The 14,074-nt window shown below is 38.5% G+C and overlaps 6 protein-coding genes and 1 long non-coding RNA gene across 8 annotated transcripts; 4 read left to right on the forward strand and 3 right to left on the reverse strand.

Moving 5' to 3' along the window:
• Positions 1-1,055: 1,055 nt before the first annotated feature.
• On the forward strand, positions 1,056-2,820 carry LOC116920904 (ADP-ribosylation factor-like protein 3). The gene is made up of 6 exons (XM_032927071.2): positions 1,056-1,215; positions 1,436-1,696; positions 1,775-1,865; positions 2,081-2,193; positions 2,262-2,294; positions 2,693-2,820. The coding sequence occupies exons 1-6, from the start codon at positions 1,213-1,215 to the stop codon at positions 2,732-2,734; spliced, it is 543 nt and encodes a 180-aa protein (XP_032782962.1). The 5' UTR covers positions 1,056-1,212; the 3' UTR covers positions 2,735-2,820.
• A 127-nt stretch (positions 2,821-2,947) lies between these two features.
• On the forward strand, positions 2,948-4,638 carry LOC116920903 (ADP-ribose pyrophosphatase, mitochondrial). Its single transcript, XM_032927070.2, has 8 exons — positions 2,948-3,088; positions 3,182-3,278; positions 3,343-3,458; positions 3,522-3,629; positions 3,698-3,748; positions 3,808-3,958; positions 4,014-4,157; positions 4,329-4,638. The coding sequence occupies exons 2-8, from the start codon at positions 3,204-3,206 to the stop codon at positions 4,554-4,556; spliced, it is 873 nt and encodes a 290-aa protein (XP_032782961.2). The 5' UTR covers positions 2,948-3,088; positions 3,182-3,203; the 3' UTR covers positions 4,557-4,638.
• Positions 4,639-4,649: 11 nt separating this feature from the next.
• On the reverse strand, positions 4,650-8,785 carry LOC116920907 (casein kinase I). 2 transcript variants are annotated; one of them, XM_032927074.2, is made up of 8 exons: positions 8,171-8,785; positions 7,979-8,085; positions 6,736-6,961; positions 6,515-6,654; positions 6,276-6,354; positions 5,980-6,063; positions 5,707-5,910; positions 4,650-5,638 (listed from the first exon to the last, which is right to left on the reverse strand). In XM_032927074.2, the coding sequence occupies exons 1-8, from the start codon at positions 8,288-8,290 to the stop codon at positions 5,558-5,560; spliced, it is 1,041 nt and encodes a 346-aa protein (XP_032782965.1). In that variant the 5' UTR covers positions 8,291-8,785; the 3' UTR covers positions 4,650-5,557. The 2 variants fall into 2 exon arrangements, with proteins under 2 accessions (XP_032782965.1, XP_032782966.1); XM_032927075.2 differs by having other exon boundaries at positions 5,980-6,054; positions 8,171-8,784.
• Positions 8,786-9,065: 280 nt separating this feature from the next.
• LOC116920912 lies at positions 9,066-10,393 on the reverse strand. Its single transcript, XM_032927081.2, has 3 exons — positions 9,968-10,393; positions 9,722-9,898; positions 9,066-9,596 (listed from the first exon to the last, which is right to left on the reverse strand). Exons 1-3 carry the CDS (start codon positions 9,984-9,986, stop codon positions 9,163-9,165), a joined length of 630 nt encoding a protein of 209 aa, XP_032782972.2. The 5' UTR covers positions 9,987-10,393; the 3' UTR covers positions 9,066-9,162.
• On the forward strand, positions 10,342-10,920 carry LOC123471024. Its single transcript, XR_006644917.1, has 2 exons — positions 10,342-10,458; positions 10,528-10,920. It is a non-coding gene; the product is annotated as an uncharacterized LOC123471024 (long non-coding RNA).
• On the reverse strand, positions 10,698-12,165 carry LOC116934987 (40S ribosomal protein S2). Its single transcript, XM_045171842.1, is given in 6 exon segments — positions 10,698-10,919; positions 10,997-11,320; positions 11,381-11,401; positions 11,404-11,497; positions 11,563-11,801; positions 12,025-12,165. Coding segments are annotated over 5 exon segments (840 nt in total). The 5' UTR covers positions 11,800-11,801; positions 12,025-12,165; the 3' UTR covers positions 10,698-10,755.
• Positions 12,094-13,562, forward strand: LOC116920915 (40S ribosomal protein S2). Its single transcript, XM_045171841.1, has 5 exons — positions 12,094-12,223; positions 12,447-12,685; positions 12,751-12,868; positions 12,929-13,252; positions 13,337-13,562. The coding sequence occupies exons 2-5, from the start codon at positions 12,449-12,451 to the stop codon at positions 13,498-13,500; spliced, it is 843 nt and encodes a 280-aa protein (XP_045027776.1). The 5' UTR covers positions 12,094-12,223; positions 12,447-12,448; the 3' UTR covers positions 13,501-13,562.
• Positions 13,563-14,074: the final 512 nt, after the last annotated feature.

The raw sequence follows: 14,074 nt of genomic DNA on the forward strand, positions 1-14,074 counted from the left end.
CTATCCATTTCTGTAAAAATATTGCTTAAAAAGTAATTACTCGAAAAGTAAACCGGTTAGCCATTTTTAGGGCAGGTCTAACGGTTTAACGGGTAGTGGGTAATCCCCTCCTCCCAGTCATATATCAAATTAAAATATTTATTATCGGGGAAACCATAAGCCCAAAATTAATAAATTTTACAGAAATGGATAGCTCTTGGTGAGGGCTATTCAATTCTGTAAAAGCCATGAAAAAATATTCATAAACAAAAAAGTTTAAAAAAGAATGAAATTTTTGACTTACATCTATTAAGTCCAGTATATCTATAGAGCGCAAAAACTAAAAAAAAAATCTTGTCTTAAATTTATTTGTTTATGAATATTTTTTCATAACTTTTACAGAAATAGATAGCCCTTACCGAGGCACTCAGTGTGTCAGGTCCACGACCAACAGTCAAGTTAGGGCAGAAGCCGCTTGGAGCACTACATGCTGCAATGGGGTTCTTTGTAACAAAGCCTTACCGGGTGTGTTGCAGGCGCACGTTTACCATCCCATATACCATGTCCCCGCACCAAACTTCCCCGATTCATTTTTATCGGGGAAGCTTAGCGGTGTCCCCGAATAGAATGTGATCGGGGCCGAGCCCTAGAAAGGGTGCTAAAAACAGGGGTGTTTCAATTGCCCCTCGTATGGGTCTTCGCTTAATTAATTATTTTATGTAATTTAATAAGCAATTATTTAAAAACAAATGTAACGAACTTGTAGAGAAATGAACGCAGATAAAGTTAGTAGTCAAGAGCTAGATTTTTTGTTTCAATTGCCCCTCGTTTCAATTGGCCCCACTCTCCCCTAATAATATACGTAATTCTTCGTCAACAGACCATATTTCCCATGCTGCAGTTTCATGCTGAATTAATAATGTAATTGCTTTGGTAGGTATGTAATATAAGATCAATCGAAAAGTCTTTTCGTGGTGAAATTCAAGATTGACAACTCAATGAATAAATACATCGTACAAAGCCAATTTTATTTTGAAATTATTTAATTTTTTCTTGTTTGACAAATATATTGAAAAAAACGCGGACGCAACAGGAGCATAACGAGGTTCGAATGGTTATGATAAAAAAGGGTGTCCATTTCCATGGTTACCAGTTCGTGGGATTCATAACATTCTTAACGTAAGGAGTACAAATGTCGGCTTAAAACACTGCTTGGATTCTTTTGCTATTCCAATGGTAAGTAGTTTCTTGCGGAATGTAACCTTTTACTCCAATAGCAGATATAAGCAGTTACATACCATTTAAAAAAAATTGATTTACCTATTTGTTTTGATTTTTTTTTCTTTAACTCTTGATTACCATTAACAGAAGACGTGTATATGGAGTTCTCAGATTTTCATTCGCTTTCTCATGTGTTTAACAAGTTCCTTTTTACTTTAATCATTGCTCATTTAAGGGTTTGCTGGCTTTGTTGCGAAAGTTACGCGCTTCTTCCGAACAGGAATTGCGGATATTATTGTTAGGTCTTGATAATGCCGGTAAAACAACTCTCTTGAAGCAGCTGGCCAATGAGGATATAACCCACATCACACCTACCCAAGGATTTAACATTAAGTCCGTCCAGTCAACTGGATTTAAACTAAATGTATGGGATATCGGTGGTCAAAGAAAAATCCGACCCTACTGGAGAAATTATTTTGAAAATACTGACGTTCTAGTAAGTAGAGCACACATATTGAAACATCTGCGTCAAACAAAACAAAACAAAAATGTAATTTTTTTTTTTTCTTTTTAGATCTATGTGATAGACAGTTCCGATCGGAGGCGCTTTGACGAAACGGCTGAAGAGTTGTCTGAGCTTCTTAACGAGGACAAACTGGAAGGAGGTAAATATGGAATAGCTTTTTCGACAAACTAAATTGTATGGATTTGTAGTGATCCTGCTGCACGGTCATATAATAACAGCACTCAATCGAAACTTCGTAAACTTTAATACTGATAATCGCAGCGTTATAATGGGACAAATATGAAAAGTATCTAAGCATCACATAAGATACAACAAAGACTGTCGGCGTTTCTTTTTTTCCTCTTTACTCCACAGTGCCCTTGCTGGTGTTTGCAAATAAACAAGATTTATTGGGTGCAGCAGCGCCGTCTGAATTAGCCTTGGGCTTAGCTCTCCAGACAATCAAAAACAGAGGATGGCAGATTCAGGTAACGCTCCGGAAAGGCAATTTCTTGTCATACAACTCCTTGGTTTCATGATCTTCATGTCTTACTAGGCTTGCTGCGCATGTACCGGTGAAGGAGTTCAGGTTAGTAAGATTTTGGTCAGCATAATATTCATTACTAATCACGAAAAATAAAATAATAAAATAATAATAATAATAGTAATGACAAAATAGAATGAAAAATCTGGTCATACAAGGCAGTAGTGTGCTAAATGTGGAAGTGAAAATTTCATTGTAATCGTTACGCTCGACATCGATGATTAATAGCGGCGCAACTGGTTACGTTTTGAGATAAAATAACAGAATTCAATGTAAAAGCCAAGCGTTCAGCATGGTTCGAGGCTATAGATAGGCTAGATATTTAATGTATTGTACTATGATTTCCTTAAGTTGTTGTGATTTACACTACTGCAGTTGTGTACATAGTAATTCTTGCTTCTGTTTCTGGTTTTGACTGGTTGTGAATTTGAATTCTACGACAGGATGGAATGAACTGGATTTGCCAAACGATAAAAAAGAAATGATTGTAAAGTTTGCCGTCACTGTCCAATGTTTCGTCACATCAATGTTGAATTTTCAATGCAATAGAAACTCGAACTTTGTCGCAATGGAAACATTCGCTTTAAATTCCCGCGCTGTAGCAATCTGCATATGAGCTGGCTCTTTTGAACATAAACATTCCGAAACCACATACAGACTTCTTATTTAATTGATTGATTTCTAAATTAATTTTCCTTTTAAGTTCCTCTTTTCGGAATTTTGGGGTTCGATATTTCTTCGATACGTAGCACCAAATCGTTGCCTTGACGACGCTTACAAATAATGAAAAAAAAACTACGATTTCTTCACGTTTGAGCGCTGTCTGGGATTGTTTGAAGGTGATAGATATATTGATTTAATGTCATTGCTCAGCCACTTCATACTTGACGTCAATCTAATTATTATATTTCTATAATGGTATTGTTGTCAAGATTCCTTTCAGTTGGCTTGAAGATGCCTTCAACAGTGTGGAGAGATAAAATACACTCAAAATGCAGAGGGCAAACATACCCACGTTCGGATCAAAAGGTGAATAGGAAGTAAGTTGATATTAAATAATATTTAAATTAAATTTGTATGTGTATCTCATCAGCGCCTTATAATACCTGACACCAAAGTCAAATGGTCTGCTCCTTGGCCCGAGTACAACCCTCCTGAATACAGCTCTCCCTCTTTAAAAGGGCAAGCATGGGCTGATTTAGAAATAAGGTATATCACAAATATAAAAGCAGAAGTTATTTTCGATAGGTAATAAAAATATTGGTGGTACAGTGAGCAATTTGCTCCAACGTTTAACCAAATGGAACGCAAAGATGATCATGTAGTTCGCAATAGAGTCAGCTACATGGGAGACTATAAGGTCTTAAATGGATATCCAATGTAATATATTCTTAATAATTATTATTTGTGTAAAATTCTTAAAATAAATGCAACTTTCTGACAAACAGCAATCCAGTTGGTAGAACTGGAATAAAAGGAAGGGGTCTGTTGGGACACTGGTATTACAATTACACAGAAATGTTTATGAACTTTACTAATAATATATATATTTTATTAGGGGCCCCAATCATGCTGCAGATTTTATTGTTACCCGATGGTTGAGAGACCGCGTGAATGGCAAACAAATCTTAAATGAAGATTCAAAAAAACCCATTCTTCAGTTTATCGGGATTCAACGACGTCACGGAAATGAGTGGGCTATCCCAGGCGTGAGTCTATAAGGATAACAAAGACTCCTGGTTTTACCTCCTTTGTTGTAAATAGGGAATGGTAGATGCTGGAGAAGACCCTGCACATGCTGCACAAAGAGAATTTTTGGAAGAAGCTATGAACAGTCAAGAGCTGGACCCAAAAAATCTGGAAGATTTGATGGAAACCGTACAGGAAATGTTTGATAGAGGGATTACGGTATGAGGTTGAAACCAGATCATTAATGACGATGCGTTTTAAAAATATTTATATATATATATATATATATATATATATATATATATATATATATATTTATATATATAAATATTACGAACGGTGTTATTTATGACAAAAGTATTACTAATCGCTAAATCTTAATAAAATTAGGTTTATCAAGGCTATGTGGATGACCCGAGGAATACAGACAATGCGTGGATGGAAACAACAGCCATAAATTGTCACTCTGAACACGGATGCTTGGAACATTGGCAGTTGCAAGCTGGAAGCGATGCGAAACAAGTGACATGGCTAGAGATAACATCATCCTTGAACCTGTATGCAAGCCATATTAATCTTATAGAGCTTGTTGCGAATCATCACAAAGCTCATTGGTGATTTAGATCAGTGAATAAAAACGATTGTAAAAACCGTAAACTTAACACGGAAAAGGTTAAATACAAATATAGTACTTCCCAAATAAGGGTGAAGTTATTTTCAAAAAAGTGTATTCTGCCCCCAAAGTCGAAGTAAGAACGGATTGCTTTACGGAGGAAACATAACCAAAAGGGAGAGGTGACAGCAGCATTAGTTTTCATCAAACCGAGCGAACAACTTCGTTTCCAATAGAAACAAAGGAGTGAAAGTACGGTAGGGTAATAATAGAAGTGATCAAGACCACAAGAGGAATTCCGATACAATTGATGGTGGAGTTGGTTCTAACCCAATTTTTCGACGTGAATTCCACAGAATGATTATCGAAACAGAAGTGCAAACGTTACCGAAAGAAATGAATCACTTTTTCTTAAGGATGACAAATTATTATGGATGGGAATCGATAAACACTACATTGGTTTCCGCCAACAGCTATGTAAAATTGAACGGTTTGTGTTGCTGGTAGATGGATGTTGATGATATAGCGAATTCAACAAAACAAAAATAGAAAAAAAATTGAAAAAAAAAAAAAAACTAGCAATTTAAAAATGAATTACAGGAAACAGGGATTCACTCGAGGACAATTACAAGAAAATACAATCGCTGCTTGAAAACCACAAGGTTTGGTTTGGTTTCTTTACTGAAATCTTAAACCTAATGAAATCGCGACGAAAAAAAAAAAAAAAAAAAAATATGTTTAAGGTGTTTGTTATGTTTCTTTTTGTGGTGGTTGTTGCAAATTCATTCCAACAAATCAACAGACAATGTGAACGCTATCATTTTCCTCTGCGGGAGGCCGAGCGCAGAACGCGCTTGTCGGTGGGGGTGTTGGTCATCACTGGCGGACGGGTGTCGGCAGGCGATACTCCCGGATCGTTGTCGCCATCCTCCTGAGTTCTGGCGGCTTTGGGCGCCTTGGGTTCCGCCTCCCTATCGACCGTACCCCGCCCCCCGCTGCCAGCCAGTCACTTGCGAGCGGCCACCTCTCGCTCACGTACCTCACGCAGTTCCCGATCGTCTGCTGGGACTAGAAGGGGTTGCGTTGCCTGTTATCCAAATTACGAACGGTGTTAGCAAACTCGCATCTGCACATGAAATTTTTATATCTCCATACCTGTGATGAGCTACCTCCCATGACTGCAGCCGAGGCCGCTGCCTTTTGTTTAAGCATGGTCCAGTCGAAGGTGTAGTCGTACTGATGGTTTAGTGTGCGGAATAAAATCCGGAACAACTGCCTCAGATACATATAATCGGGCTGCTCCTCGAAGCGTAAACCACGGCAATAATTCAAGTACATGGCAAATTCTGCTGGGAAGCCCTGATAATCACAAAGAAAAACGAAATCATAAATAAGCATATTCCATTACAATTATTTTGATAATTATACCTTGCAGAGGACTTCTACGGGAGTTGACATTTTCTTCTCGCTAATTTTCTCATATTTTTGTTTCTTGGTGGCCGCCTTACCCACATGGAAATTAAAAAGAACAATTGTAAGGTCAGTGAGAATCACTCAATAAGGTGCATTCAGTAGAAGCAAACTCAATCATCTCCACTGACTCAGTCATAGAAAAACATACGAAATTTTCAATCTGCTTTACACTGCAGTGGTCGAATTCGTGTTATGACTCATTTGGATTAACAGACACGACGGTCCTAAAACTAAGCAATTAAATCGGATACCTTGAGCCCCTGCCAGGGCAGGCTACCACGATTGAAGTACATCAACACATAGCCCATGGACTCCATGTCGTCGCGACGGCTAAAAAAAATAAGTGAAAGCCTTAAGCGTTAGTTTTACACCTACTTTGATATCTATTATAACTATTTTTCACGACTATAAGTTACATTTGGCAACACCCATGAATCTGATGACATTATAATTAACTCTTTCCCTCAAATCATGAAAGTCGATGTACTACCTTTGTTCAATGCCTAAATGGGCATTTATGGAAGCATAGCGGGCTGTTCCCGTCAGGTTTTTGTCCTCTCGGTACGAAATGTGGAGGCGGGTGCGCGAATCACGATACTTCTTTGCAAGGCCGTAGTCTATCAGGAATAACTAAGCAACGCAAATTATTTAAAAAGTTGAATTGATGACGGATTAGTTAAAATTTTAAGAAATTAATTAATAGCGAATTACCTTGTTACAATGACGGCCAATACCCATAAGGAAATTATCGGGTTTTATATCGCGATGAATGAAATTTTTCGAATGGACATATTCGATCCGACCAATCATCTGGTCTGCTAGCATCAATACCGTCTTCATCGTGAAACGACGAGAACAGAAGTTGAACAGGTCCTCTAAAGAGGGTCCCAAAAGATCCATCACCAAGACGTTGTAATCTCTTTCTTGACCGTACCATCTAGAAAATACAAAGCAATCCGGAGAAATTAAGGTTTGTATCATTGAAGAAGAAAACACGAAAGATTTCGTTCATCTAGATTACAGACACGTCTACCAAGCTTTTCACTTCAAACCCAGTTCAAAAAATGGATTAATTTAAAAAAGAAAAATGTTTTTAACGTAGTGTTACATCGACAGATCACAGAAATCAGGATTCGAAACAAATTCCTAACGTCAGACAGAATCCAAATAAACAAATGATCTATGGCAAATCATAGCAAACCAAGCAAAGGGCAGCAGAACACGATGCCATCATTCGAGATGGCCGTCACGAACCTCTAGAAAGTTACCGACAGAAAGTACGCAAGTACGTAAGACCAAATTTTCGAATCCACAAAACATATCATCGCCCCTGTTTTATCCAAATGGTTGGTTGCCGTTTGAAATGCTCCTCCCTCCATTTCTTGCTCTCACCAAAACTTTCGAAACTTACTACAACTCTAATGCCCACCGAAGTAAATAATAACTCCTAGAAAACGAAGGAAGAAACCACGGCTAATCACACAATAGCCTGGAGGGTCTGAAGAAACCTACAAACGGCATAAAACTGTCGCTTGCGTAACTATCCTCAAGCTTTGCTGTAACAAAGAGATGAAATGTTTTCTCTATGAACTAAATATTTCTATGCTATAGTATTAAATCTTTAAAAAAATAAATATATATATATATACTATGACACAGTTAAACAACCACCAATCAACTGAGGAAATAATGAAGGTTAATTGGTATAACATGGCATTGGAAACTAGGGCATAAAATATTGAGGTCAAAACCGTACATGGTAGTGTGGCCATCGAGTGGCACACTTGCTTAACCACAAGCTTGACATTGCTAGAAAGAAAGCACATGCTAAGAAAGATTTCACTTTCTGGTAAAGGCCATAGAATCATGGATTGAATGCACAGGAGTATTCTACAAATGCTACATCAGTAGTCAAAGATGTAATAATACTTAATTAACAGTTACGGTAATTTACCTTATGTGTGGAATACCGAGGCCACCTTGCAAGACTTTATAAAGTTTACTCTCATACAACAATTGAGGATGTCTTGCTTTCATGGGCTCCAATTTCACTGCAACTTCCTATTGAAGATGAACACAAAAGAAAACATGTTGTTATACAAAAAAGGTTATAAAAATAGTTAAAGCAGTTGGAAGTATTTTCTACCTCTCCGGTGGCAATATTGATTGCAAGGTAAATGTCTCCAAAAGAACCGCTGCCAATTTTTCTGACGAGACGGTATTTCTGTGCAATCACGAACTCGGGAGGCCTTACTAGGCTCGACATTTTATTACCAAAGTTATCGCAAAACGCGAGTAATAGATAGAATATTTATAAGTCGAACCAGAATACCAAAAAACAAATTTTGGGCAAAAAAGAAAAGAAAGGGGAGAGATGATGGTAAGAAAACCAAGTCAATCGCTCACAAAAGTCAAATTTTTGCCTCACACCCAATACGGTGGACCAGCGCACAGTCTAACAATGTGAAGCAGCCATTTTGTTGTGTCGCCGCGGCTCCACCGAGAGGAAGAGGTGGCTGGTGAAAACCAGCTGTGGGCTCTGTGACTGCAACAACGACTTGGGCCTCCTTTTTCTTTACTTATGATTACACCCAAACTTGCGCACTTGTTATTGGAATGATATACTATTGACTGAATAACACCAGAAGAAACTATTCGTACGCACGTTAGTCTTAAAACTATCACAGTTTCCAAGTTAACTTCTCCCAACGAGTTCCACACACAAAAGAGAGGCACCAGAGTTACCAGCACCTCCGCACCACCGAAAAGTCCTTTTACCGCTGAACCTGAGGTTTCTTGTTCTCGGAGTAGTTCGAAAGTACACCGCTATAATAAGTATGGCGTTACCCTCCCTACTTCAGTAGCGCACTCTTTTGGAAATTTACATTAAACATTAAATCATTTCGCATTATTTCAATATTGTTCTGATTTTCTTAAGTGTGGAGCTTTGGACCAAGAAGGCTTATTAATTCGTTCACGCGCAAACAGAACCTTATCTCGAGCGGCCATAGGAAAATGATGTTAACCATTTTTACGCTGGATTTGATTCATTCTGGATCATTTTAATTCCAAACAGTAGAAAAATGGGAAGAAAATGGATTTAAATAAAAGAATAAAAAATAGGGGTTTCCATGCACGCTATATATACTTGGGAAGTTTAAGAGCGCCTTTAATACTCATAATGGCAGAACAATAACAACAGGTGATCAAAACATTTCCAGTTTTCAAACAAAAAACAGCCGTTTTTATGCTTTTAGGATTCAATTCTTGTCTACAACGAATGCAACAATCAGTAGGCTCTATAACAGGAATAATGTCAGATTTTGTTCTACTCCTAGTGTGGGTGTCTCTATTGAAATATAATACCCTTGGACAAAGTTTGGATTTACTTGGTTTCTCACATTGTGATGGTGTTTTATCTGGGTTTAATAATGTTGTAGAAACCATTGAAGATACATCCTTTTCTATTTCCATAGTTACATTCCTAGCCTGCACAGCTGATGGATTATTAGTTTGTATTTGGTGAATAGAAGAAACCAGTTTTTCATTCACTGCAACAGGCCAAATTTTTCCTATAAAAGTGAAAGACATGATGGTGTTGGTATGATTATTGTTGTGATCTGATAATTTATTTTTTCAAGGATAATAAAATGGTAAAAAGTCAAATAAAATCTAGATAAATATGGCTTATGATTACCATGAGATTGGTACAAATGGCTGCAGATTTTGTTTACCAAGCAATGACATATAGATGAACAGCCATCAGCATTACTTATTGCATCAATTTCAGTATAGTTAGACCTATATTCCAGTAAAGCAAGAGGTAAAAGAGAAAAACTTTCCACCAATTTCATCTCATTATTTGGCTCTGGCTCCTGGTTATTAATAATATTTAGCTTTATTTTATTTGATGGTGGATATACAAACTTGAAACATGTTTCACCTTTTTCTACTTCAGTCATATTTCAGTTCTAGTGATCAGTTGTTTGAAGATAAATGAAGTACTGATGAGTAAATGTCATTCTACAGGTTTCAATAGACGTCAATGTTGATCCACAATTACTTCCGGATTTTTTCTAAATTTGACTGGTAATATGGCCAATTCACATCGATCTGTTTTCATTTTCAATTTCTTGCATCAACTTTAACCCTGAGAAATTAGAGCGATAAAACTTCCTACTGGTTCCCCCCTCTTCAGAACATCAAACAATGATGCAAAAGCTTCTTTTCCCTTAAATAGATTAAACAACTACTTTTGAATTATAATAAAAGTATTAGTACCACGATCAAATCTGATGCAATTCAGTTGAAAATGTAGAATAGTTACGGAGAACTCTTCTTCCACATGACTACACCAATGGATTTTCTGACAGCAACCGATGCTCTTCCCACTCCTAACGGCACAAGGAGTAACTGATTAACAAAGCAACCTCGGTAGATATCCCATTTCCTAAATTAAATGAAGTTTCACTGTTCTAATAAGAGCAATTTTTCATTTTACAGGTAGCAAGAATACTATATAATAGATAAAGTTGCATTAGTTAAAAGTAGACTTTCAAGATATGTCATCCTATAGATATTCTTATATTACAAGTTGGCGGTTTCGAATGCAACTAGAGCGTGGAGAAGAAACTCAACATAGGTGCAATAAGAATATTCAAGAAATTCGCAGAACGATTTCACGTCACGTGTATTCGGTGTTAACGATTTGTCGCTAAACGTGACAAGTCTTTAATAAGCTTTAGCTTCTTGGCGTTGAGTACCAACGGGGCGATGGTTCTTCATCAAGAAGTCGCTGTGTTCTTGATATGGTGAGTTGTTGAATACCGTTTCGGTCCACAAGTCAGGAGTCAAGTAAGCGTACGTTTTAGCAATGGCAGCGTAAGTTGCCTTGGCTGGAAGGAAAAATGGGAAGAAAAAAAAAAAAATCAAAAACGAAGTTCAGAACTAGTACTTCAGAATTCGGACATACCAAAATTGCCCAGCGTTCCCGTGCTGCCACGGGCTGCAGTGTAACAATCCTCAATACCAGCCATTTGCAAAAGCTTCTTCGGTACAGGGGCTGAGACAATGCCAGTTCCTCGAGGACCGGGAATCAATCGCACCAATACGGAGCCGCACTTGCCAGTCACTTTGCAAGGAACGGTGTGGGGTTTACCAATCTTATTACCCCAATATCCTCGTCGAACGGGAACGACTGAAAGTTTAGCCATAATGATAGCTCCACGAATGGCAGTAGCTACCTCCTTGGAGCACTTGACACCAAGACCAATGTGGCCATTGTAATCACCAATAGCTGCAGAAAAGACAGCTTGAATTAGCAATTTTACTAACAGCTGAAAATAGCATCACATACCAACAAATGCCTTGAAGCGACGCGTTGACCAGCTCGTGTTTGTTTCTGAACTGGCATGATCTTCAAAACTTCATCCTTCAGGGCAGTTCCAAGGAAAAAATCGATGATTTCAAATTCCTGTGTCAGAATAGCAAAACTATAATGCATGTTCTTGCTTGCTGTTTTTAACATTTTTTACTTGCCTTGATAGGAAGCGAGAAGAGATAAATTTCTTCTAGAGTACGAATTTTGCCATCACGGACCAAACGGCCAAGCTTAGTCACGGGCACCCACTCCTTCTCTCCTTCCTTCCCACGTCCACGACCACGGCCTGGACCACCACGTCCACGTCCGCGACCTCCTCGTCCTCCACGTCCACCACGTCCACGATCACCGAAACCTCCGCGTCCACGACCACCGGCAGGAGCTGCATCCGCCATTGCTAAATTTTAGTAGGTAACGAAATCTGTTATTTACGGTCAACCAAAGACATCAAACTATTGTCTAAAGTTTACCAAAACAAGGCGTTAATTAATAACGGTAACACGTGAAATACAATAATAAACAAAGTTCAGAAAATGCTAAAAATTAAAATTAAATGCAACTTTCGTAAAGATTTCATGTAACACAGATGAAGACGGATAAAATAAAGTAGCTGTACTCACCTGTGGTTTTCAATGTAAAATGGCTAAGAGTGCATTGGAAGTTCTAAAGTAACAGTTTCCGCCGAAAGAGGCGCGGTAGGCAAAGAAGGCGGAGAAACAATTCCTGTCAAACCTTTTTCAGAGCGCGCCTCTAGCGGCGCCTAAATATCAGTTAAGAACTCCGGAAACCAACTCAGCCATTTTACATTGAAAACCACAGGCGAGTACAGCTACTTTATTTTATCCGTCTTCATCTGTGTTACATGACATCTTTACGAAAGTTGCATTTAATTTTAATTTTTAGCGTTTTCTGAACTTTGTTTATTATTGTATTTCACGTGTTACCGTTATTAATTAACGCCTTGTTTTGGTAAACTTTAGACAATAGTTTGATGTCTTTGGTTGACCGTTAATAACAGATTTCGTTACTTACTAAAATTTAGCAATGGCGGATGCAGCTCCTGCCGGTGGTCGTGGACGCGGAGGTTTCGGTGATCGTGGACGTGGTGGACGTGGAGGACGAGGAGGTCGCGGACGTGGACGTGGTGGTCCAGGCCGTGGTCGTGGACGTGGGAAGGAAGGAGAGAAGGAGTGGGTGCCCGTGACTAAGCTTGGCCGTTTGGTCCGTGATGGCAAAATTCGTACTCTAGAAGAAATTTATCTCTTCTCGCTTCCTATCAAGGCAAGTAAAAAATGTTAAAAACAGCAAGCAAGAACATGCATTATAGTTTTGCTATTCTGACACAGGAATTTGAAATCATCGATTTTTTCCTTGGAACTGCCCTGAAGGATGAAGTTTTGAAGATCATGCCAGTTCAGAAACAAACACGAGCTGGTCAACGTACTCGCTTCAAGGCATTTGTTGGTATGTGATGCTATTTTCAGCTGTTAGTAAAATTGCTAATTCAAGCTGTCTTTTCTGCAGCTATTGGTGATTACAATGGCCACATTGGTCTTGGTGTCAAGTGCTCCAAGGAGGTAGCTACTGCCATTCGTGGAGCTATCATTATGGCTAAACTTTCAGTCGTTCCCGTTCGACGAGGATATTGGGGTAATAAGATTGGTAAACCCCACACCGTTCCTTGCAAAGTGACTGGCAAGTGCGGCTCCGTATTGGTGCGATTGATTCCCGGTCCTCGAGGAACTGGCATTGTCTCAGCCCCTGTACCGAAGAAGCTTTTGCAAATGGCTGGTATTGAGGATTGTTACACTGCAGCCCGTGGCAGCACGGGAACGCTGGGCAATTTTGGTATGTCCGAATTCTGAAGTACTAGTTCTGAACTTCGTTTTTGATTTTTTTTTTTTTTTTTTTTCTTCCCATTTTTTCTTCCAGCCAAGGCAACTTACGCTGCCATTGCTAAAACGTACGCTTACTTGACTCCTGACTTGTGGACCGAAACGGTATTCAACAACTCACCATATCAAGAACACAGCGACTTCTTGATGAAGAACCATCGCCCCGTTGGTACTCAACGCCAAGAAGCTAAAGCTTATTAAAGACTTCTTGTCACGTTTGGCGAGAAATTGTTTTTCACCGAATACACGTGATGCACACTTTATTACGAGTACTAGCATTTTAGAGAAAAATTTGACGTTTTCGGGGTTCGCATTGGTGTTATTACTGTTAGGGCATCTGGTAACATTTCAGAGTATCCCATTTAATTAGTAGGTTTATTCCGCGATTCACGTATTCTAAATTTTAATATTTCATGAAATGGGAAGTTTTAATATATGTCAAAGTAAAAAAACAGTGATTCATTCGCCTCGTCTTATTATTTAAATTTGGGTATTTTTCCAGCGAGGACTTTAAAAACAATTAAGCCATTTTCCGCCTCCTCCAATAAAAAACGCTATGAAAATTGAATTTGTTGGCGTCTGTCTACATGCTGAATGCCACATAGTTAGCCGTTCAATACAAAACCAGTTGGTTGCTGAACTGCAGATAATACTGCAACAACCTGTTTTAAGTTTACTAGACGCTAAGTTGATTACTGGCCAATGGTTCACACGGTGTTCAATGAAATAGAAAATAGTGAAATAGAAAACTTTACGTGAATTCTCATATTAAAGA

The sequence above is a fragment of the Daphnia magna genome, linkage group LG4 (genome assembly GCF_020631705.1).
Source record: "Daphnia magna isolate NIES linkage group LG4, ASM2063170v1.1, whole genome shotgun sequence".
In the NCBI taxonomy this organism is placed as follows: domain Eukaryota; kingdom Metazoa; phylum Arthropoda; class Branchiopoda; order Diplostraca; family Daphniidae; genus Daphnia; species Daphnia magna.